The 23417-nt window shown below is 39.4% G+C and overlaps 1 protein-coding gene across 49 annotated transcripts in view; it reads right to left on the bottom strand.

Moving 5' to 3' along the window:
* The window catches only part of GTF2I (general transcription factor IIi), a 104231-nt gene that overhangs the window by 57432 nt on the left and 23382 nt on the right, over positions 1–23417 (bottom strand). For 16 of the 49 annotated variants that reach the window (XM_050325891.1, XM_050325896.1, XM_050325898.1 and 13 more), the window contains exons 4-14: positions 17832–17975; positions 17313–17496; positions 17083–17111; positions 15869–15917; positions 15122–15165; positions 13685–13756; positions 11271–11330; positions 9757–9819; positions 7951–8052; positions 3638–3703; positions 2714–2815 (exon numbers count right to left, since the gene is read on the bottom strand). In XM_050325891.1, the coding sequence (XP_050181848.1) occupies positions 2714–2815; positions 3638–3703; positions 7951–8052; positions 9757–9819; positions 11271–11330; positions 13685–13756; positions 15122–15165; positions 15869–15917; positions 17083–17111; positions 17313–17496; positions 17832–17975 (915 nt within the window). The remainder of the gene's footprint in view (positions 1–2713; positions 2816–3637; positions 3704–7950; positions 8053–9756; positions 9820–11270; positions 11331–13684; positions 13757–15121; positions 15166–15868; positions 15918–17082; positions 17112–17312; positions 17497–17831; positions 17976–23417) is intronic. The other 33 variants (XM_050325905.1, XM_050325906.1, XM_050325894.1 and 30 more) reach the window with 13 other exon arrangements.

The following is a 23417-nucleotide window of genomic DNA, read 5'->3' on the forward strand; positions in this document are numbered from 1 at the left end:
CCCACCTGAACTAGATAATATATAATCCTCCAGTTTGGGGACTTTTCTTACTACTCCTCAGATCCAGAGGAGGACAGGAACTTCAACAGGGCTGCAACTGCCACTCTGGACAAGCCAGCAATCATTGCTTCTGCAGAACTGCCACCATCATCTGGACCAACAGGCTTCCTTTCCTTTTACTTTGTAGATGGAGGGGCAAGAGATATCAGCACAGGGGCAAACAAGCACCATTCTGTTTGTCATGGGTTTGCTCAGGGCCAATTTTCTCTCACCCTTCACACAATTGCTGTAAGTTGAGAGAAGGTTTATGTGGACAAAAGAGACTTGACTGGGGAGAATAATATTAGGATTTATTACTAGCAAGATAAAAACTAAAGAACTATATCTACAACAATTCTAATTATGTAAAAGTAATATGTTTAAAGAAAAATAAAGACTTCAGTACCACATGTGCCCCCGGCCCAGGCCTGGGGGAAGAGGAAGGCCCTAGCCCACTTAGAACCTACTGTCTCTCCTACACAACCCACTAATTTTATCTGCATAACTACCCTCTCTTCCCTTTTCTTAAAAATGTAGGGTTTGCCCAGCAGCATTCCCCTGGGGCTGAAAATGGTTTTGTCCAGGTGGATTTCCGTAGAAACAGCCAATCAAAAGTTCTAGTAATGCCTCTGCCAATTACATACTTAAGAAAACAGAAATTAGTAGCCATGTAGCAGCGGCAGGTGGCCCAGGGTGGGCCAGGGCCCCCCTCCTCCCCCGGCCCTTGGCGGAGGGTAGGTGTGGCACTGAAGCCCCCCCCTTCTCTCCTGAAACAGAGTAGAGAAAAAAGAACTTTAGAAAAAAACCTGCCTGGACAAGACATACGGCAGAAGAAATTCCAGACAGAGATAATAGATCTCCAAGGTCAAAGCTGGTAGCTGGAGAGAAGAGAAAAAGCTGAGAGGGCGGGGGAGAACTCCTCTCCCACCTCCACCCCCTCTCTCGCGCTCCAGCAGGGAAAAGACTGAAAACTGAAATCCCTGCCACCTGTGAAAGATGACTGGGGTGAGGAGACCCCCATGCAGCTCACAGAGGAGCTTACACTGAAGTAAGTGGATGCACAAGGAAGCTTGAGACTTTGTGAGAGGCCTGAGATGAAACAGAGACCTGCTGGAGACTTGTAGGCCATGGAGAGAGACTTTTGCTGGAGTGAAACGGCTCTGGTAGGCTTGGATTCTCAGTGAGAGATCTGTGCTGGTGCAGCTGAATTTGTGACCCTGAGGGACAGCAGAGAACAGAAGACCTGTTGCCCGATGGATAAACCCATGTCAGAGAGGTCTATCAAGGACTGTTCTCCCATGGGAAGGGACTCCACAGGAAACAGTGGTGGACTCAAAAGCCATTATCCCCTGTGACTCTATAGTGAAGATCCATGGTAGGCAAGTGTCCCCTTGCAGTCCATGGAAGACCCTGCAGTGCCTGGATAACCCCCCAGCCTCTGGTCTTAGCCCAGGAGGGGGGTAGGCCCAGCCCTGAGGCTGACATAGAAGAGAGAGAGAAAGAGAAACAGTTCCTGCTGAGACGAATCGTTGTTGTTGTCCTACAGGTAAGAGAAGAAGAATTTTCGAGTGCTGCAAAATTATTTGAAAGACCTGTACCCCCGGAAATGGAGAAAGAGACTGCTTCTCCTCCTGAACTGAGACAAAGGAGGAAGGGGTATTTCTGTAAATACTTAAAGAGGGGCAGTGGTCGAATCAAACCATGACACTATTCTAGTCACAGGGTGCTGGGTTATACAGCTCTCTTTGTGGGTTAAAACCAGTTTTCTCTGTATCATTGTATTTATTGTAATCTTTTTAGTAAATTGAAACTCTGACTTGGAATCTCTCTTGAGTTGCTTCCTTTCTCCTGCCACTTTACTTTTAAACCAGCACAGGTCATAAAGATAACTGTCACATCAACTGACTGCCTAACACCTTTTTGAGAACATTGGAAAAGTTTTAAAAAAACAATAAAAGATTCTAGCATGCCCCAGAGGGCTGTGATTTGAGAGAATAAAACAAAACCAAAATCACAAAATACAACCTTGTGGAAATATGAAAAGAGAAATGTGGTTGGAGAAGAAGTACAGCTCCAGCTAAGATGACATCTTTACAAATATTTCAGTAAAAAACCCCCAACCAATTATGTTAATTTATTCTCACAAAAAACAGTTCATATCTCTAATCTTCTAATGGGATTTCCACATCTGTTCCTTCACTGCAATCGGAACACTGGTGGCTTCCTTGACACATATAAAGTAAAAAAACCCCATACTCGTGACTATACTGTGTACTATAAAAGCAGACAGATGAATGGGCTATGTGTCCAGAAACCAAAACAAACCCAGGAATAAAGGAGAGGTAAAGGACAACCAAAAAGTCCAAGGGAAAGCATCTTAGACCACAGTAACCCACGATGTGTGGATGCATTTCTGTGGAGAACTCTACAGAAGGGATCATGAAAGAACACCACCAAAAAGATCCCAACTTCCTGTGTGTCCATATAGCTGCTCACTTTGAATAACAAAAAACAACAGAGGTAGCCTATGATGATGATTATACTCCTGCAATACATCTACAAAGAGCCCTGGGCTCTTCAATGAATGCTTACACTGGTGCGTCTCGCTCCTGCAGCATAATACCTTTTCATAAAATCAAGCAGAGAGAGAAAATAGGCTTTAATTTTATCTTACCACCATTGCACTCTCCCACTTTTCTTCTCCCAGTATTGCCAGCTTTCTTAGCTGCCCTAGTGCGTTTTGGTCTCTCGTTAGAGGGCAGGTAGTCATCATCATCTTAAAGAAACATAAAAATATCACTGGTTAAATGTCCAGAGAACTCATGTGCTATGCTGGAACTGCTCTGAATTTCCAAGCTCTAATGCAAGCATTGGACGGGGCTCATCAGGGCACCAAACTGTACTTATCTCAGTAACTTTACATTGGGCGTTCTCAATCCTAATCTAATTCCAGAAGCAAGCCTTGCAAAAGCCACTCTCAGAAAAAGCAGTTACAGGACATGTAACCCACAAATACAAGAAATACAGCTGACTCCCATCCAAGATCCTCAACTGAAAACAACAGGAACATTGGGGAGGGGCTTTAGTGCCATTCAGAAGAGAAAGGAAGGTGGTAAGTACAAAGGTTTTTATCTCGTATTTATCGCTATGAGGCAAATACATTGAGGCTTCACTTATGCCACCTGTAACACAGCCCTTCTCTTTTGCTACAGTTCTTCCCAGAAGCTGGTGTTAACAAGAAATTTATAGGTGTGCTTACAAAACAATGTGTTCTTCAGAATGAATGAAAGTTATAACATCTTGTCTGTCCAATGAGTATTTGTCACTACCAATGCTTGAAACGTACGTGAAAGATGCAAATTGCTGCCAGGCATCATTTCCAAACCAGCCCAGGAAGTCCAGTGTGCTTCAGCATACTGTGGCTTTATAAAACTTCTGGACTACATATGCTTACCAAGCAGTGCACAATCCAAGCTGCAGTCAACACTGGCACAACTGGGTTACTGTTTATTCAGTGCCAAGTAACCCAGGCACTGGAAAGCATTTTTCAGACACAAAAATGCCCAACAGACTGAAATCAATGAACCAATGAACAGACCTTCTTCATTGGAGAACTCGACCTCAGAATCCTCACTTGTTTCTGACGAGTCAGGCTGGGAGGGATCTGAAAGGGAAAAACAGGGCTGTTGAATGATAGACACAGACAAGAGTTTTCTAACCAAACACTCCACGATTCTGCTTGTAATCTAACATTTGTCAGAGAAGCCCCTTGCACTCCCTGCAGCAACAAAAGCAGAAGCAAAGATATATTACTGAAAGCCTTGAAGCAGTTCCAGACAAGGGTAAGGAGGTGAGGATTACACTTGCTAAACCGTGTGTGCAGCAGTGCAGAGCTGGTGGCAATGACAAGAGGAAATTCCTTGTTCTTGGCTTAGAAGGATTAATACAATCATAAATATTTTTCCCTTTGTTATCAAGGATTACTGAAAATATAAACAAAGGCTTTGTGCCACCACAGATTATGGGTTTCTTTACCATTCACACAGCCCCTGGTTGTTGCACTATAGTGACTGCCATAACAGGCTGCAAGGCCAACAATGAAACACGGGAGGGAAATTCATGATCACAAATGCTTTTGCTGGGGCAATGTGCACCAACAAAACAAACAGGATTAGGCCTATCAACACTCGGTGTGAGAAAGAGCAATTTATATTCAACTGCAGTAAACTTTAAAAAAGTGAAGGCAGTTATATCAGAAACTACACCAAAATTAAGTAGCAGCGTATGGAGGAACGTGTTTACTTATTCTGGCACAGTAACGCTGCACTTGTGCATTTTCCACAGCATCTTCCTTCAGCTCTCTGTAAGCTGGAGTATGATATCACTTTGGGAGCAAGACTGAAGGAATCTCTGTTTCAAAGGCTCTTCACATGATGTCGTGTATAGCAGACGTTCAGCAGTATCTACTGAGACACCTTAACTGGACTGTATTTGAACTGTGTCAAACAGATCATCCCATTCACGGAAAACAGAGTAGGATATGTTGGTCTAATTCCGAGTGGGTGCTGGGTGGATAACTCCCAAATGCAAAGCACAACAAAAGGAAAGAATTAGGCAGTCTTCCTTTTAGTAGACATGAACATAAGGTACAGTCATGTCCTAGTTACAGGGGTCTGGACCTGTTGATCACTCTGTGGCTATAACCAAACCTGTGTATTCTACACCCTCTATGTCATTTCTAATAGCCTGGTAATAATGGCTCCTTTGCAGCAGCTGCCCAGGGCACACCTGACGCCTCAGGCTACAAACTGGATGTTAAAGAACCCTGAGATGCAGGTGAGAGTTTTTTTGTCTTCACATCAATGACTCAGCTCTGATCACTCTCCTCCAGGGAGGCACTGTCTCCTTCACACCCAGACTGAGATGGTCATCTCTGCTATTGGGTCATGACTGTGGGGGAGCCCCCTCCATAGATAATAGCCAAAAATTGCTTTCAGTTTTTTTAACTCCTACTCCAAACCTTTGTTTAAATAAGTGGTGGTGTCTAATAATGTAAATAAATTTGAAAGTTACCTTGCAATCTGTTCTCTAAATTGTTCATATAGGTAAGCAGTGCCTAATAGAATGAAGTTTTTGTATTTGTAACAATTTTTACTAGGTTTTGCAATAACTATTTTCCTTAGATCTGAAAGCCAATTTAACATAAGGAGATGTATATTTGCTTTAAAAATAGAAGAAGTGTATATTTTCTGTTTAAGCTATAGAAATGTCTATGAAAGAATTATACGGTTTTGAATTTTAAATTGAACATGAGGCAGAAATATGTTTACGCTTTATAGGTTATATTTTCGTCAAAGAAGTTCAAAGATCAAAGAAACACGGATATTGCTAATCTAAGAGTGAGAAACAAGAGTGCCAGTTTCTCATTTCATAACCAGAAAACACAGTAAAATAAGTCAGAAGTGTGTTTGTGTGAAAGCATAATTGGTGGCCACCATGGACGAAAGCTCTGTGTGTGTGAATGCATTAATATGCTCTGGTTTTGCTCGCAAAATACACAAACCATATTTTTTATGCACCCTTAGATGAAAAATATAAACACATAACCCTGATTTGAATGGATTTTTATTTGCAGAGATGTTTTGGATTGAAAATTAAGTTTTGAAGAACAAACTGCATAAAAGTCAAGAACACAAGCCCTAAAACCATCAAAGTTATTTGTTTTCATTTGCTTACAAGTCAGTTCTAATAAAGATCTTTAGAAGAAGAGCTGAAATAAGTTTCATAAGTTCTGATAGAAGACAACAGATTAGGTCAAATAATCTGTTTAAACTAGCTAGACATGTTGAATATTAATCCATAGTTATTTAATTTAGCATTGTTTGGAATTTTTGTATTCTTTTTGCATTTCATGTTTAATAATATTTTTGATTGGTTAGATGCTTTTCAATGTTAATACTAAGTTTAAGAAAAAAATTATTGCAGCAATATTCAAATTTTGTATTCCTTTGTATTTTATCTTGTATTTAGCAAATGTTTGATCAAAGTTTTTTCTGAGTTTTTGTTTTTCATAAAAATAAAGGGGCAGATGTTGCATCCCAAAATTTCGTATCTGCAGAGAAGGATTTGAGTATACTTTGCAGAAAGCCCTGGGCTAGGAGAGTTGGGGAAAAAACTAGGTTTTAGAGACAAATGAGGTATCATCAGTGTTGAATGCTCTGCCCTAGCACAGAGAGTCCACACCTTGATTTCATCAAACCTCTGCAGATATCCTATTTTACCTTATCTCTCCCTTTGTGTTCCCTGAATCCCGAAGAACCAAATACCTGTTCTCCCCTGTAAAATCCTCTAAGATAAAGTGGGGTTTTCCCCATGAGGTAACTGCTAAGACCCCAAATTTGTTAACCTGGGTTTTCCCCTTGTGTAATCCCCTAAAATGCCCTATTTGTAAGAAATTGTAATACTTTCAAATCCAGGTTGAATATGTAAACCCTAAACCTTTAAAATGAACTTGTAAGGCCAATAAACCATTCCAGTTTCTTGCCTCTCCTGGGATCCCTTAGTTATTGACTTGCTAAAGGCCATAATGGATGGGCATAATAGGCAGCTGCAGTGACCTACACAATCAAAGATTCCAAAAATATCTCATGACTCACAGAGTTAAATCCTCCATTGTGAAACTCCCTGCCTGGGGGAGGTACTAGGCGTTCCCACCTGAACTAGATAATATATAATCCTCCGGTTTGGGGACTTTTCTTACTACTCCTCAGATCCAGAGGAGGACAAGAACTTCAACAGGGCTGTAACTGCCACTCTGGACAAGCCGGCAATCATTGCTTCTGCAGAACTGCCACCATCATCTGGACCAACAGGCTTCCTTTCCTTTTACTTTGCAGCCGGGGGGGCACAAGATATCAGCACAGGGGCAAACAAACACCGTCCTGTTCTAGTCACAGGGTGCTGGGTTATACAGCTCTCTTTGTGGGTTAAAACAGTTTTCTCTGTATCATTGTATTTATTGTAATCTTTTTAGTAAATTGAAACTCTGACTTGGAATCTCTCTTGAGTTGCTTCCTTTCTCCTGCCACTTTACTTTTAAACCAGCACAGGTCATAAAGATAACTGTCACATCAACTGACTGCCTAACACCTTTTTGAGAACATTGGAAAAGTTTTAAAAAAACAATAAAAGATTCTAGCATGCCCCAGAGGGCTGTGATTTGAGAGAATAAAACAAAACCAAAATCACAAAATACAACCTTGTGGAAATATGAAAAGAGAAATGTGGTTGGAGAAGAAGTACAACTCCAGCTAAGATGACATCTTTACAAATATTTCAGTAAAAAACCCCCAACCAATTATGTTAATTTATTCTCACAAAAAACAGTTCATATCTCTAATCTTCTAATGGGATTTCCACATCTGTTCCTTCACTGCAATCGGAACACTGGTGGCTTCCTTGACACATATAAAGTAAAAAAACCCCCATACTCGTGACTATACTGTGTACTATAAAAGCAGACAGATGAATGGGCTATGTGTCCAGAAACCAAAACAAACCCAGGAATAAAGGAGAGGTAAAGGACAACCAAAAAGTCCAAGGGAAAGCATCTTAGACCACAGTAACCCACGATGTGTGGATGCATTTCTGTGGAGAACTCTACAGAAGGGATCATGAAAGAACACCACCAAAAAGATCCCAACTTCCTGTGTGTCCATTTAGCTGCTCACTTTGAATAACAAAAAACAACAGAGGTAGCCTATGATGATGATTATACTCCTGCAATACATCTACAAAGAGCCCTGGGCTCTTCAATGAATGCTTACACTGGTGTGTCTCGCTCCTCCTGTAGCATAACACCTTTTCATAAAATCAAGCAGAGAGAGAAAATAGGCTTTAATTTTATCTTACCACCATTGCACTCTCCCACTTTTCTTCTCCCAGTATTGCCAGCTTCATTAGCTGCTCTAGTGCGTTTTGGTCTCTCGTTAGAGGACAGGTAGTCGTCATCATCTTAAAGAAACATAAAAATATCACTGGTTCAATGTCCAGAGAACTCATGTGCAATGTTGGAACTGCTCTGAATTTCCAAGCTCTAATGCAAGCATTGGACTGGGCTCATCAGGGCACCAAACTGTCCAACCAATTACTTATTTGAGTAACTTTACAAACCTCCTGTTCCTACCTGTCTAGCAACAACCTCTGCAAGAGAGCCTGTGTAAGGCACAAGATAGCAAAAAGCAGAGCTGCTTCTGTACTTCCAAAGGAAAACAACATTGTGTTTTGAAATACGACCACACACCTCACAGTCATAAAAAGGCCATGCAACAGCAAAAGGAACCAGGGAATACACTGTACAGATATAGACTACTTATTTTATCTAACTGGAAGTAGTACCCTTCCACCAGTAAGGCTCACAACAACAGCACCTAAGTTTTGTCTTGAAGAGCTCAAAGGTGCTAAAACCAGTTTCAAAACACTCAAACTAATGGACGCCAAGGAAAATTCATGAACCAGGTCAACTCCACCGTAAATTCACACAGATGGACAGACAGGAAAACTGCAAATGCAGGAATTTTTCAGTGAGCTGCCTCTCAGCCAGTCACTTCTCAATCCAACCCTATCCTCCTTATGTTCATGAGCTATTAAGACTGTCCAATTCCCAACACCTGCAACCTTAAGAGAAAACAAACGCTTTAAACAGACAAAGACAAGCAATTTCACATAAAGAATAGCAGGTACCCACGTCACTAAAGGTACAGTTTGCTTCGGAAGAATAACGTGGCATATTGACACACACTGGACCTATGCTGTTGTATTATACTCCGTCAGGCAAAACTCCTTCACAGCACTTTTACTGTTGTGTGAAGGCCTTTACACATACACCGAACTTAATAACTCTTCTCTTATTACCTCTTCTGTTGAGGTAATGCAAGAGTTATTTCATTGCTGGATGACAAACAGGTAATAATAATGCCAGAAGTGTCAACTTTGTCCTAAATGCCTTGCCCATTTCCTAAATTGCTAATTGGGTGGTCTCAATCCTCATCCAATTCCAGAAGCAAGCCTTGCAAAAGCCACTCTCAGAAGTGTTTTAAAGCAGTCACAGGACATGTAACCCACAAATACAAGAAATACAACTGACTCCCATCCTAGACCCTCGACTGAAAACAACAGGAACATCGGGGAGTGGCTTTAGTGCCATTCAGAAGAGAAAGGAAGGTGGTAAGTACAAAGGTTTTTATCTCATATTTATCGCTATGAGGCAAATACATTGAGGCTTCACTTATGCCACCTGTAACACAGCCCTTCTCTTTTGCTACAGTTCTTCCCAGAAGCTGGTGTTAACAAGAAATTTATAGGACTACAGTGTGCTTACAAACAATGTGTTCTTCAGAATGAATGAAAGTTATAACATCTTGTCTGTCCAATGAGTATTTGTCACTACCAATGCTTGAAACGTACGTGAAAGATGCAAATTGCTGCCAGGCATCATTTCCAAACCAGCCCAGGAAGTCCAGTGTGCTTCAGCATACTGTGGCTTTATAAAACTTCTGGACTACATATGCTTACCAAGCAGTGCACGATCCAAGCTGCAGTCAACACTGGCACAACTGGGTTACTGTTTATTCAGTGCCAAGTAACCCAGGCACTGGAAAGCATTTTTCAGATACAAAAATGCCCAACAGACTGAAATCAATGAACCAGTGAACAGACCTTCAATCGTGACCTCGACCTCAGGATCCTCACTTGTTTCTGACGAGTCAGGCTGGGAGGGATCTGAAAGGGAAAAACAGGGCTGCTGAATGATGGACACAGACAAGAGTTTTCTAACCAAACATTCCACGATTCTGCTTGTAAACTAACATTTGTCAGAGAAGCCCCTTGCACTCCCTGCAGCAACAAAAGCAGAAGCAAAGATATATTACTGAAAGCCTTGAGGCAATTCCAGACAAGGTAAGGAGGTGAGGATTACACTTGCTAAACCGTGTGTGCAGCAGTGCAGAGCTGGTGGCAATGACAAGAGGAAATTCTTTGTTCTTGGCTTAGAAGGATTAATACAATCATAAATATTTTTCCCTTTGTTATCAAGGATTACTGAAAATATAAACAAAGGCTTTGTGCCACCACAGATTATGGGTTTCTTTACCATTCACACAGCTCCTGGTTGTTGCACTATAGTGACTGCCATAACAGGCTGCAAGGCCAACAATGAAACACGGGAGGGAAATTCATGATCACAAATGCTTTTGCTGGGGCCATGTGCACCAACAAAACAAACAGGATTAGGCCTATCAACACTCGGTGTGAGAAAGAGCAATTTATATTCAACTGCAGTAAACTTTAAAAAAGTGAAGGCAGTTATATCAGAAACTACACCAAAATTAAGTAGCAGCGTATGGAGGAACGTGTTTACTTATTCTGGCACAGTAACGCTGCCCTTGTGCATTTTCCACAGCATCTTCCTTCAGATCTATGTAAGATGGAGTATGAGCCACATTCATGGCTTTCTTTACAAATATAAAGGAAAAAAACATACTATAATAAAATGTGAAAATAAAGTTTTAACTCCATCCATGCAAAGTAAGGATTCCCAGAAGGGAAAATCCGGAAGTATAATTTTCATATGAACAACACACAGAAGTCTCATTTTCAAAATCTTAAAAATTCATGGCAGCAGGAGCACTCTGAGCTTATGTGTTGAAATACAGGTGTGTATTTTCTGGTGTTTGGAAATGGGGAAAACAGTATCTTTAATATAAACTGTAAGAAGTTTAAAAAAAATTGCAGAATTTTGGGGTAAATGTATTTCAGCTGTTGCTGAGATCCAGTAAGAAACTGCTTTCATTAAACACAGACTTTTCATTTACTTTTGTCTGGTTTTGCCCATTCATCTCACTCAATGGAGAAAAATGATCAAGTTGGACTTGCAATTTATAATCAGACTTTTATTAAACTTAATAAGCAATTATTAAACAGATTGAATTTCTTGAGAAAGTTACCTATTCACACAAATCACTAGTGATAAATCTGATACTTGTTCTTGAATTTAGAATAGGAAGAAATGAGATTCCCTTTTATACATTTCTCTACTTGAAACACCTGGAAATTAAAGCAACTGAAACTTCATCTCTTTTGATGTTTTAGTTACAATATCCTCATTCCTACTGCAAATCGAGAGTTCACATATTCAATTTCCAAAACATGAAGAATACAACTAAAAGATCTACCTCTGTAACTTTTTGCAAAAGCAAATTTTTCATCCATCTCTGATGTCTCAGAAGGGCCTGCTTCAGAACAAAGAGAAGGGCTTTAAAAGAGTGTCTCATAACAAACACCCATAGAGAAATTTGCCAAGTAACTCTTAATTTCATACACTATATTCTCATTTCATACTTTCTGTAATGTTCAACTTTGGAAAGACTGTGTTAAATTATAAATATCTATAAATTATTACTTATCTGGTTCAAGAGAATAAAAATGTTGAGGGTCTACTCTCAGGTGTGTGCATTTCTTGGACTACTGAACAATCAGACACTCATGCAGAACACCAGGCTTTTTTTTTCAATGTTAATGAACTAATTTTAAAACATGAAATGTTGATGTTTTTCAATGAATTTTTAATCAGTCTGATATCTTTCCTGTGCGTAAAATTTATATTCCTAAGGAGTACTCTTTGCCTTTAAAATTTCTACCTACATTAAATACATAAATTCAGAGGGATTAAAATAACCGATGACGCTCAAAGGCTGTTTACTTTTCTTAATAACAGCTCTTTTGAAGGTGACAGACAGACTGGTTAAAAAGGGCTGGTGCAGAAACCAGCATACAAATGACTGGTTAAATTAACACTCCTAAAATCCTACTGTTTAATGCTCTGGTTCACCTGCAGCTACACTGGAAGGGTGAGCTGTAAGTTATTTTTAGCAAAAACTATGACCATTTTCTTTATTTGTAGCATGTCTCTGCAAAGGCCATACTGGAACACACCTCAGAATAACTGCATTTTTCTAAGGTTCACTTCCTGCACAGCACCACCATGCACACACAAACCCCTATATGACTCCAAAGTTTATAGCTCTCTACAGTTTGGACAACCTTTGGCTTGAATCAGAGTGATAGCTACTCAAAGAATGAAGGAGAAGCTGCTTTACTTCAGGGAAGTTGGCATGACTTGACATGGGAATATCTCTTTTAATTCAGAGCACCCCATCACTTCTACCAATATACTGAAATTCCCCCCTTCAAATCTGCACTGCTTAGACTTCACAATGGAAGTATATTGTATAAGGGCTCAGCTCAGACAAATACGCTGCAGTACAATGGGTACTATTTTGTAAGGAAGCAATTTCAGAGCAGACTGTCTTCAGACAGCATTGGTTTATGTTGCGGGATATTTGCCAAATTGTGACATCAGTCTTATGTGTGAAACAGAAAACTATAATAGGGATCAAAAGCAGAAAGATGGGAGGACTTTGGCTTTGGAAGGAACAATGCTTAGGTTGTCTCTAACCAGTATCTCTTTTCATTACGTCAAATCATGCCTGTAAACCCCTCGTTGTCCAACGTTAGGCAAAGTACACTTATGAAGAGAAGATAATCCTAACACCTTTCCAATTCTGCATTTGAGGGGCGACACTTTGCTATGCTGTGTGGTGGAGACCTCTCTGAACATTGTACACTACTCGAGATATGCCAGGACGAGAATATTGATGCCATAATCCTGTTCTTATTTTTAAAGCACATTAGAAAATAATCTCAAGAATCTTTAAACATACACAAAAATGTTATCCCAATAATATATAATATTAGAAAATGAAGGGATATGCTGTTTTGCACTTCACTGTTAACACGTAACTATCCTTCAGAGATGTGTGGCAGCTTGCCCGGGTCACAATGTATTCCTTTGTAATACTTTGGTTTTAACCTAATGACAAATGCAAACAGAATGAAATATTTAATTCAGGGTTCTACTTATTTTATATTGCCACTTATGACTTCTTAATTACTGTTCAATTCAACATAACGAAATAACAATTTCTATTTTCCACTCCTAGTTGAGGTCTATGTGTTAGATAACCTAGAGATGAGGAAAAGCAACTGAAGACACCTTAAAACATACATAGTCCAAGCCATGGACCTCATAAACATTGTTATGCTTTGCCCACACAAACAAACTTTTCAATTCAATTTTGACACATATTGGTCGTTCCATACAAGAGAAGTGATTGACAGATTACAAATCATAGATTCTATGAGTTACAGTGTAGAAAAGTTACAGAAAGTTCAAACTAAGATTCAAGTAGTGCTCTAGAAACATTATTTCCTGTTTAAGGAAGCCACTGAAGTTACAAAGTCTGCACACTGGATCCTCAGAAAAAACATCAAGCAGTTTGAAAGGCTTCTGGAACTTCTTCAGACCAAACACACACACATGGGTTTGGATGAAGTTGTTCTTTAGCTCTTTTGGCACTCCTCAGAATAACTTAAATGACAGGCAGCATGGAAATGCTGTATTCTAACAGAGCTATGTAATTGCATCCTTAATGACCAAAAATAAGTAAACAGAGAGGCGTGGAGAGAGCAACACTTGTACAACCAACCCTTTCATGAGATAAACACATATAGAAATTACTATCGTTACCTGGGATATTAAACCTATGGTAGTCATCTGATTCCCCCTTCACTGGTACCATTGCCATTTCCAAAGAAATTCCTATAGTAGCAACAAAGGAATGAAATATGAAAAACAGTAATAAGCAGATTCTTAAAAAACCCAAACAACAGCACCCACCAAGATCCTTGCTGGTCTCTGTAAAAACAAAGATGAAAAAAGAAAAAAAGACACTACACATTTGTTGAGTTAAAACAATGGTAAAAAAGTGACCTGCTGGTTTCTTATTCAGTTTGGTCACCCTATAAAAGGATCCAGGATTAAATGTTTCCCTACAAACTAAGTGTTCCTTCAGATGCTATTTCAGACCTGAAGATTTTTTTTTTTAAATGGGCTTCTTCCTTTTTGCATGCTACCACAGAAAAAGAATGTATTTTACCACTCACTGTGCTGAAAATACTTGTAGACCTGCTCCTGTTCACTTCTCTGTGCAGACAAATTCAGATACAGCCTGCATCAAACTGCACTGCTGACAGAGCAACACATAACCCCTCCATAAGACTTGACAGCATTCTCTAAAATGTTTTCAAAACATTTTGACAAAAGTAGAATTACTTAAAATGCCTAGAGAGCAGCGCAGGAAATATTCTGGAACTAACTTGGCAAAAAGCTCAAGTTAACCCTTTGTGTATGTTAAGCTGAATGTTAACCATACAGGGATCCTAAACCACAAATTTAAAGTTGGGAAGCACAAAGAACTAGAGCAAGTGGACTACATATAAAAACTCAATTTTTACAGCAAAGTGAGCAGTGCAGCCCAACCCAACAAAAAGGAAAGTCACCACCTTATCTTCCAGCATACCTGTTGCCTCACTGGCTTTAATGGGGTTATCCATGCCTTTACCTCACAGCACACTCTTAAGTATTGCCCTGCCACAGACCACAGTGCCCAGGGGAATCATCTGCTACCCGCTAGGCAACCTAGGAATGCATTGGCTATTTTTTAATAACAAATAACACATCTTGGTATTTATTCTTTATTTATTTCCATTTTGGTTAGAAAATTGACATTTTGTTATTTTCAATATGTTAGTAATATTAACAAATAAAGTTTTTTGTTTCCCATTAGGGACAAAGCTATCTTGAATTAGAACAAACCCAAACAAAACAGAGACATTTTCTCTTTTCTAAACTACTTAGAGATAAATTATTTTAGTCTACAATATATTACAAACTTCCTTCCTCTTGAGATGGAAGCATTTGGCTAAGGTTCAATATTTGAATAAAATTTCAACCAAAAAGTGGAGAGTTTCAAGGAAAAAAAAGGCTTTCCATCTCATCAAAGATGTCTTTTTGCTGCTTTTGTTTTTTTAAGCTTCCTAGCTTTGCTTAAATTCAGACTTTTGCACAGAACCTGATTTTTTTTTTCTTTTCTTTTTGCAAATAAGTGCAAAATTTTGAACATACCAGAATCTCTGCTTGGTTCCGTTTTCACTTTAATAGGAGGACAACTACAAAAATAAACAAATCAAGCAGATTGACATTATGAAAAACAAACATCACATTTCTGGGAAGTTGCTCAAGCTTTACAACCCATCAAGTAAAATCAATCTCCCATTATTATTTCCAACAAGAACACAAAAGTAAAAATCCCTGCATATTAGCTTATCTGACTCATATCAATGGAATTGTCAGCAATCTCCTATCCCTACATTTTTTGGGGCATACGAAATATTCAAATCATGCTTAGTATTTAATGAGAAGCAATCACAGAAGCACAGAAAACTAATGCCTGTTTTCACATTAACCAATTTTTTACATATTCCAACTATAATATCTTAATTTACTAACCAAAACAATTACTTTTTTTTTTTTTTTGAAATTGAGGAGGGGGAAGAAAGCAACTTGACATCTGTTCCCCATCACTGCTGTACCAAAAAATGTGGCAAACTTATTATCCCTGACTGACAAATCGTGAATTAAGAACACTCCATGGGCTAATTAAACCACGAAGACACTTTGCCATTTGTTTAACTTGTAACAGTTTCCCCACAAATAACGGTCCAAAGAAAGAGAAGATTCAGCTTCATGTTTTTTGTAATGCCAAGCAAGCAAAAGTTATCCAAAGGTCAGCTGGGCAGAAAAAGCACATCAAGAGAAAGATAAACCACATGAAAATTTGTAGTTGATAAAAAAAGAAAGCTACATATATACCTTCCACCTGGAGATATAATTGAATGTGAAGCATCTGTTATATGAGCTCCTGAAAGTTAAAAAACAGTATTTGAATTTCCTGTACTCCATTTACTTTAAATACAAATTGTAACATCGATTTCACAAAGCAAAAACCTGTTCACATTTTACAAGCCCATGTGCATATTTTTGGTATTCACAGATAATGAGAGCTAGATCTCATTAAACTATCTTAATCATCTATAAAACAACACCAATATAAAATCTATTCAGATGTGCATTTTACCATGCTTTTCACTGCTCTCTTTTATGATGCTAAGTGAAAATCTTGGGAAACAAGGACAAACAAGTCCTTCACCTAAACTCTACTAAAAGAAAATGATAGTTTCATACATATTGTTTAGCCCTAAATTACAGCTAGATACAAATAACTTATATTCACCACATTGAAAACCTACACTGCATTTTCAATAGAACTATACTGTTACCAGAATCTTTGTAATTTCCCAATCTCTAATCTTTTAACTGAGCACAAGCAACACATTTTTAATTTTACTAATCAAGCATCATCTTCTCACTGTTTCACCTAAAAAATTAAACTTTTCTTTTTTGGTTACATTCCTATAGAGATTGCTTCATCCATTTCTTAAAACAAATCCTCACATGTATTCATTTAGCAAGCAACATGACCCCATGAAAGGAAGAGAAGGGATTTCTCCTAAGCTAGAAGTAAATCTTTTAGGGTTTTACAAAACTTACTCTAGATCTGTTCTTTTTGATATATAGAGGCCTTCATAGGAACTACAACACCTAGCCATTTCAGAAGATTAAATCATTTTTTATATAAATTATTTTATACATTTATTTAAATATAAATGCCAAAATCAGCTCTGTAGTGGAACATAAGCACTGCAAAGTCTTGGCATCTTCTAAAACTGCAATGTAGTCCTTCACAAGTTCAATTCTCCTTTTCCTAGGATACTATCCAATCCACATTAAATTTATATTCGGTAAACAGATGAAAAATTAAATAGAATTAATTAAATCTCTAATGAGTTGCTCCTGGCAGAATGCATACAGGGAAAGGTTATAGCTCCATAAGTAAGGCAACTCACAGTCCAGGAATTTCTGCACAGTTTGCCGCTTTATGGACATGACCAAATATTCTATCTATATTGCTACCTAAACTCAAATTGCAATCTGTTTTTCTTTAGTCTGAGTAAGCAGTAACTTACCTGTATGTTCCTCTGGCTCTAAGAAAGGCCTGTGTGAAAATATGGAAAGAAAAACTCACAGCTTTAGCAAACACATCATTAATTACTTGGTAGTGTAACATTACAGAGAGTGAACTGCTGTTCGAGAGAAACAGTCTGCAATGTAGTTAATTAAAAATTGAAATTAATTTTACTTAATTTAAGTACAAAACCGAATTGGACAGACTAGTGGAAGAGAAAGAGCAAATAACCTTTTGATAACAAATGAGATCCCTGACTTGTTTTCCAAAATCCATTTCAGGGTTGAAACATTGTAATCTGCTGGATTTTTAAATGCAAGTCCTTTGGGCAGGCCCTGCACTATGACAGCAGACTGGTCCCTCTGAATCTTCTCATATGGCACAGGTACCATTGTTGACCTTCCTAAAGCTTCACCTAGGAAAAAAAAAAAAAAAAGAGATTGTTTTGAGGTCAAGATTGCTCAAGTTAGCAAAAGAATAAGTCCCTTATAAACCCTTGTAACTTTGGAGAGGACTGGAGCAAACGCAAAGCGCAGATGAAAATCTCCTCAGAAAACAAGTGCTGGTGGTATCAAAATGCATCTGAAATCACACCCCACAAAACACATCAAGAAGAAAATTAACCACTATACGTGTACTTTTTAGAAACAGCTACTAAAAGTTTCTAAAAATAGAAGTGTAGTTGGAAGGCTAAGATTGTGCAACTTAGAAACCTAGAACAGGTCTTCAGAAGATTTTTAAAGCACCCACCATAGCAAAAGCAGAAAAAGTCCTCTACAGACTTTCTGAGAGTCTCCAGTTCCACAACATCCCCTGTCAGGTTGTCTACCCCTGTTTCAGCAGGTATAGTCTTCGTTTTCTGCAGTTCTGCAGCCCTGTCCTCTTCTGTAACACCTGGCAGTTATTTATAAAAAATAGACAAAAACAAAACAATAAAATAGTAAGTTATTCAAACTGTCAATACCTAGTCCGTCCAGTTTACACTAGAGATGCTCAGGAAGGATTCCTGCCAGAAAACTGTAAGACCTTATTTGCCTTAGAAGCAAATGCACATATCTATGTACATAAGCAATGAGCAAATTTGAATTTACACCAGAATAACTGTTTTCCTTACAACCTTTGTAAACACCATCCTCTGAGGATTAAGAATGATGAATTAAGAGACACGTCCAAGGAGGGTTTTTTTGGCATGAAGAAGTAGAAAACACTATTAGTCTCAGGAGAAGATAACACAGTAAAAATAAAATGCAAAACTGCCAAGAAAAAAAAGACCAACAGAGTCATCAGGGAAAAGGTAAAATGCCAGGGTGGAGGGTCCCATAGCTCTCTACTGCTGTGCATGACATCTTATGCAGCAATTCTGTTACATCTTGGTTTGTTTATGTTGTATGTGTTTACTGAAGTTTTTATAGAAGGGATCTGAGTTCTGCCACAACAACTTGTCTCCTTCAAAGAACAGTTTAAGTACACACTTCTTACTGCCAAATAGGAGGAGCTGGAAAGAAGCCATCATCATGCAAAATAGAGAAGATTCCATCCCTACATCAGGTTCTAGTCTCTGAGCATAAGTCATTGCAAAAGGAGTGAGGGAATAAAGACACTTTCAATATTAAAAAGCAAAGAGAAGGGATGGCTTCAGGTGGCAGCCTTCCTTTCTTGTCGTTCAGTTCTTACAAAGATTTACTGAGAATCATCCAGCAAACAACAGAGATATGCTTGCCTACATGGAAGGAAAGGCAAGGAAGATCTGTGTTCCTGTGTGCAAGAGCATGATCAATGCTGAAGCTGTGTCATGACTTCCCCACAAGCCAGCACAGCAGTAAGCCTGACACACTGCAATGTGCATCACCAGGACTCCTGGCATCAGAATTCTACACTGACACAAGAAAACAAACATCACTTTGAACAACTGATTACAAATGGGCTGTGCAGCTGAAGCAGCAATGCTTTTAGTAAAACCACATTTATCATCTAAAAACTCATATCTTCATTTAAAAGAGAATCTTGTCCTTCCTCTGCAGATCACACATCTGGCTTCATGCCCTGGGAAATCCATCTGCATGCGACATTAAGCTTTCCAGCTCTTGAGGCCTGAAACTTCTGCTTTCTCTGCAATATCACAGGGCCTACCAGAACATGAAAAATAATGCAAAATTGGGGTATAATTATATACCTGTATATACAGGTGCTTAATTAATGACAGTTTTGAAGACTTGCTTGTGGACTCGGGGATAAGAGACTCCAGTTTCCATTTACAGTTCCATGTATTGTTGCTTTTCGAGTGGGTTTTTTTCCATGTAAGAAAATAAATCACTGAAAATGCCTTTACTGCCATCAGCTTCTCAAAAGTATACCCACACTTTTTAAAAATAATACACAAATCAAAATTAAAATGACAACACTACCCACTTCACATTAAAATGAAAAGCAGACAGAGATAGAGAAATTTTCTTTCGTAACTAGAAGAGAAATCCTTATCGGATTTTTTTATTACAGGATTTTTATCCATTTTCTTAAGCTTACATTATGCATCTGCCTCCCTAATCTCTCCCTAATCACACTCTTTGGGAAATATTAATGAAGTCTGACAAACAAGGTCAATTTTCAAGCACAGCAAGATTTGTGAGAGCCCTGCACAACTGATCACATGTAGCAGGCATTCACTCCTCCTGGGAGCACTCAAGGACACATGACCACCTGGAGAGTAAACAACTTCACAGGTTCTGCTGAAGCTCTCACTACAATTACTGGAGTCCGCAGCAGGATTCAGGCTACCTTTGGGAGAGGGATAGGGTGCCTGGGACATGAACAACAGGATCTGGTGGGAAAGAGAGATGAGGGAGCTGTATTTACAGGGTAAATAGCTCATAAAAGGGGAGGAATGGTTATATAGTAAAAGAATAGTATTCTACACAGTTATGAGCATACTGCAGGATAAGTCCAGTTATTCTGCAAAACTCTTCAAAATTCCCCAATTCCCAACAATCCTCATTTTGCACTGAGAGCCCACATATACCTAAGTGTCTCTTATCTTCTTGTACTATCCAGGTGTGGTGGTTACTCAGAATATCCTTCCCTCTGGGTCTGACGGTCCAGCATACCACTTGGCTGGAAAAGGAATCTCCCAGCTGTCCCCACTCTTATAAAACAGATATAATATAAAATGAATAGGCTGCTTTACAGAAAAAAAGAAGTCCTCTTACAAGAAAGTTTATGATGGAACAAAAATATTTGAAATGATGGAATTTTAATTTGGTAATTTTTTCTTGTTGCATGACAGTAACTGGACAGCTAAACCTTGACCCCTGTATGGGCAGATGCTATAGCTTCCTGTCTGAAGCAGATGCTTATAAATTTGATACAGCTCTCTTCATCACAGAGAACACAGCTCAGCACTTGCTCTAAGTTCCACACAGTCTGAGTGCAGCAGACTAAAAGAGGCCATGGTTGGTCTGTTTGCCAAGCACCTGACCCAGAGGTAAGGGGAGAGCTGTGCTGGGAGAAGGCAAGCTGCATTTCTCCTGCAGAGCAGAGCATGCCCTGCTGGGTCACACTGTAGACAAGTGTCAAACCCAGCACTGTCCACATCTCATCATAGAGTAAGAAACAAAAAAATTAAACTTCGGTAGAAAAATGAGCTGTCAGTCCCATGGCACATAAGGCATCTTAAAACATCAGATGATTTTTAATCAGGTGGCTTTTAATCCCCCAGGTAGAGAAAGCTAAGAAGTAATTATAAGAGTATGAATGTGACTCCTGCACAGGCACTCTGAGAGGCAACTTAAGGGCAACAATGATTTTGTGACAACGCTCACATACATGTATCTTATTACGTGCTTAAGGAAAATGACTGCATGAACATAACTACGAGCAATGAAAGAAAGTAAATGTGTGTGCGGCTAAAAGCATTTAGGTTTGGTTTATAATGCATCCACCCAGCTCATCTGTGAGCTTTTCAAGACCACCCAGCTTTACAGTTCATGAAATTGGAAAATATCCTCAAAGTAAAGAAAATTAATTTTATAATTATCAAACAACCACCTAAACCACAAGAAAGGTAAATAACCTGAGGCAGAATTTAGGAGACGCAGAATTTAGGAGACACAGAATTTCAAAAAGATTTTCTATCACCAGTAATTTTCTGTTTGTTGTCTCAAATCCAAGGGATAAAGATGAGTGGCTTCTGGGGAAATGGGACTGAACTTTCCCTGTAAGTTTTTAAACCAGCTGTTAACTTCATACCCCTTAGTGGGCTAGGCAGTGACAGAACATGAAAGCTTTGGGGCAGTCAAGCCAAGAAACCCAGTTGTACAAACTACCCAGCTCTGAAACAACCCCAGAAAAACATCAGGGAGCTCTGAGCTAGGCAGGGCATGGCTACAGCTAAGGATGCTGGAAAGAAAAGGCATCCGGACTGGCACATGACCTGCAAGAGTCTCTGTTCCTGACGTTTCTACAGGGAACAGAGGCAGATGATGGAAGCAGAGAAAGCACTGCCAAGGAAAGGAGGCAAAATAACTTGCATCTAACTGTGCAGCAGAATTTTTGAAAATGTATGCTTGTTTTCAAGAACTTGGTAAAAGGGGTGAACTGACCTGTGAAAACAAAAGAAACTGCCAATAATGTAAAACTCAGGAAAAACAGATTAATTCACCCCTAATACTATGAGAAAGAGTTTGCAAAGGAAACTAAGAAATGCCTGACTAGCTGGGCTGGCCATCACCCTTTTACTAGTCCAGGAAGCTGGGGGGAAAAGAAAGGGCGAGTAGTAGAAAGTGGGAAGTAGTAGAAAGTAGAAAACAGGAGACCACAAGGTCTCCTAAATAATAGGAAAATTATTTCCATCTAGACTATTAATACAGAATTCATACAATGAACACATATTAATATGTGAAAAATATGCAGTACAGAAACTACATTATTTGCATTGCAAATGGTTAGGTAGAAGGGGATTGCAAGATGAATCATTTAAGCGAGCTCAAATGGAGACAGCGATGGCAAAAAACCCACAGCTCTTACCATAAGACAGATGGGGATGATTGCTTTGGATTTTATTACTTGCAACTGCAGCTGCTGGGTAAGTGCTAGGAATATTATTTTTAAACTAATTGCTAAGCATGTGATTTATCAGGAATAACCTAGTCAAATCTTTAAGTGTAGATGATTCTATGATAACAACATTCCACAAATACAAAATAGAAAGTGACTGAAACTTAAATCCCCAAAAAATTAGGTTTAACACAGCACAGTAAATTTATCAAATGGTTACAACCATAACAGAAAAACTCCCCCAAAAACTACGGGTCAGGCAAAAACAGATGCAAAATATGAACTAGTGCTTCGGCATACAATGTAAATACTTTAAGAGACTGGGAAAGCAGAATCCTGAAGTGCTGGTGGCAGACACAATGTCTGTAACAAAGTGTCCTAGCTTTCCAGCAGGAACATCTGAAGCCTCACATTTTTCGTCAAATAAAGATATCCCATAAACTGTAGGAATCAGGGCACTCCAGACATCTTTGTACCGCCCTGGGGAGATAGGGACCCCCAGAACTAACTCTCAGTGCTAAGGTTTTACAGTCACACAGAGGCAAGAGCACAAGAGCAGGAGCATGAAAAAAAAAGCCAGCAGTTACCTTGCCCAAGAAAACGGATTAGGAAACTGTTCCCTATTTAATCCCAAACACAGACAGGCAGGTTAGCGTTCATCATGGCTGGGCTTCGCGAACGAAGATTTGAGAAGGGCTCTACCCACGCTTGCTACAAGCGCGCTGATGGCTAAAAAGGCCAATGCTAGATAGACAAGTCCGGTTGCAGAAGGCACAGCAGAAAGACTCCCCAGGTGATATCGACAAGACGCGATTCTTTCTGCGTTGTCTTTTCTTCTCGAGAGTGATCCTGCGTGTGTTCTCAAAAGCAGCAGCAGCAGCATTATAGATGGTGTGTCTCCAGGCCTCCCGACTGGAGGCCAGGGTAGACCAATGGTGGTGATCAATATGGCCAAGGCTGAGGGATTGTTTCAGGCAGTCTTTGTATCTCCTCTTCGGGGCTCCTCTCTTGTGGCAGCCAGTGGCAAGTTCCCCATAGAGCACAATTTTAGGGAGGCGGCAGTCCTGCATCCTGGAGACGTGCCCTGCCCAGCACAGCTGTGTTCTCAGCAGCATGGCCTCAATGCTCGTGACTGCTGCCTGTTCAAGGACAGACGTGTTGGTCACACAATCCATCCAGTGGATGTTTAGGATTGTACAGAGGCAGCACTGATGGAAGCGTTCTAAGAGACGCAAGTGGTGGTGGTAAATGACCCATGATTCAGACCCATATAAAAGAGTAGACAGT

Source organism: Myiozetetes cayanensis, unplaced genomic scaffold (genome assembly GCF_022539395.1).
Source record: "Myiozetetes cayanensis isolate MyiCay16 unplaced genomic scaffold, myiCay2020 scf30, whole genome shotgun sequence".
NCBI lineage: Eukaryota > Metazoa > Chordata > Aves > Passeriformes > Tyrannidae > Myiozetetes > Myiozetetes cayanensis.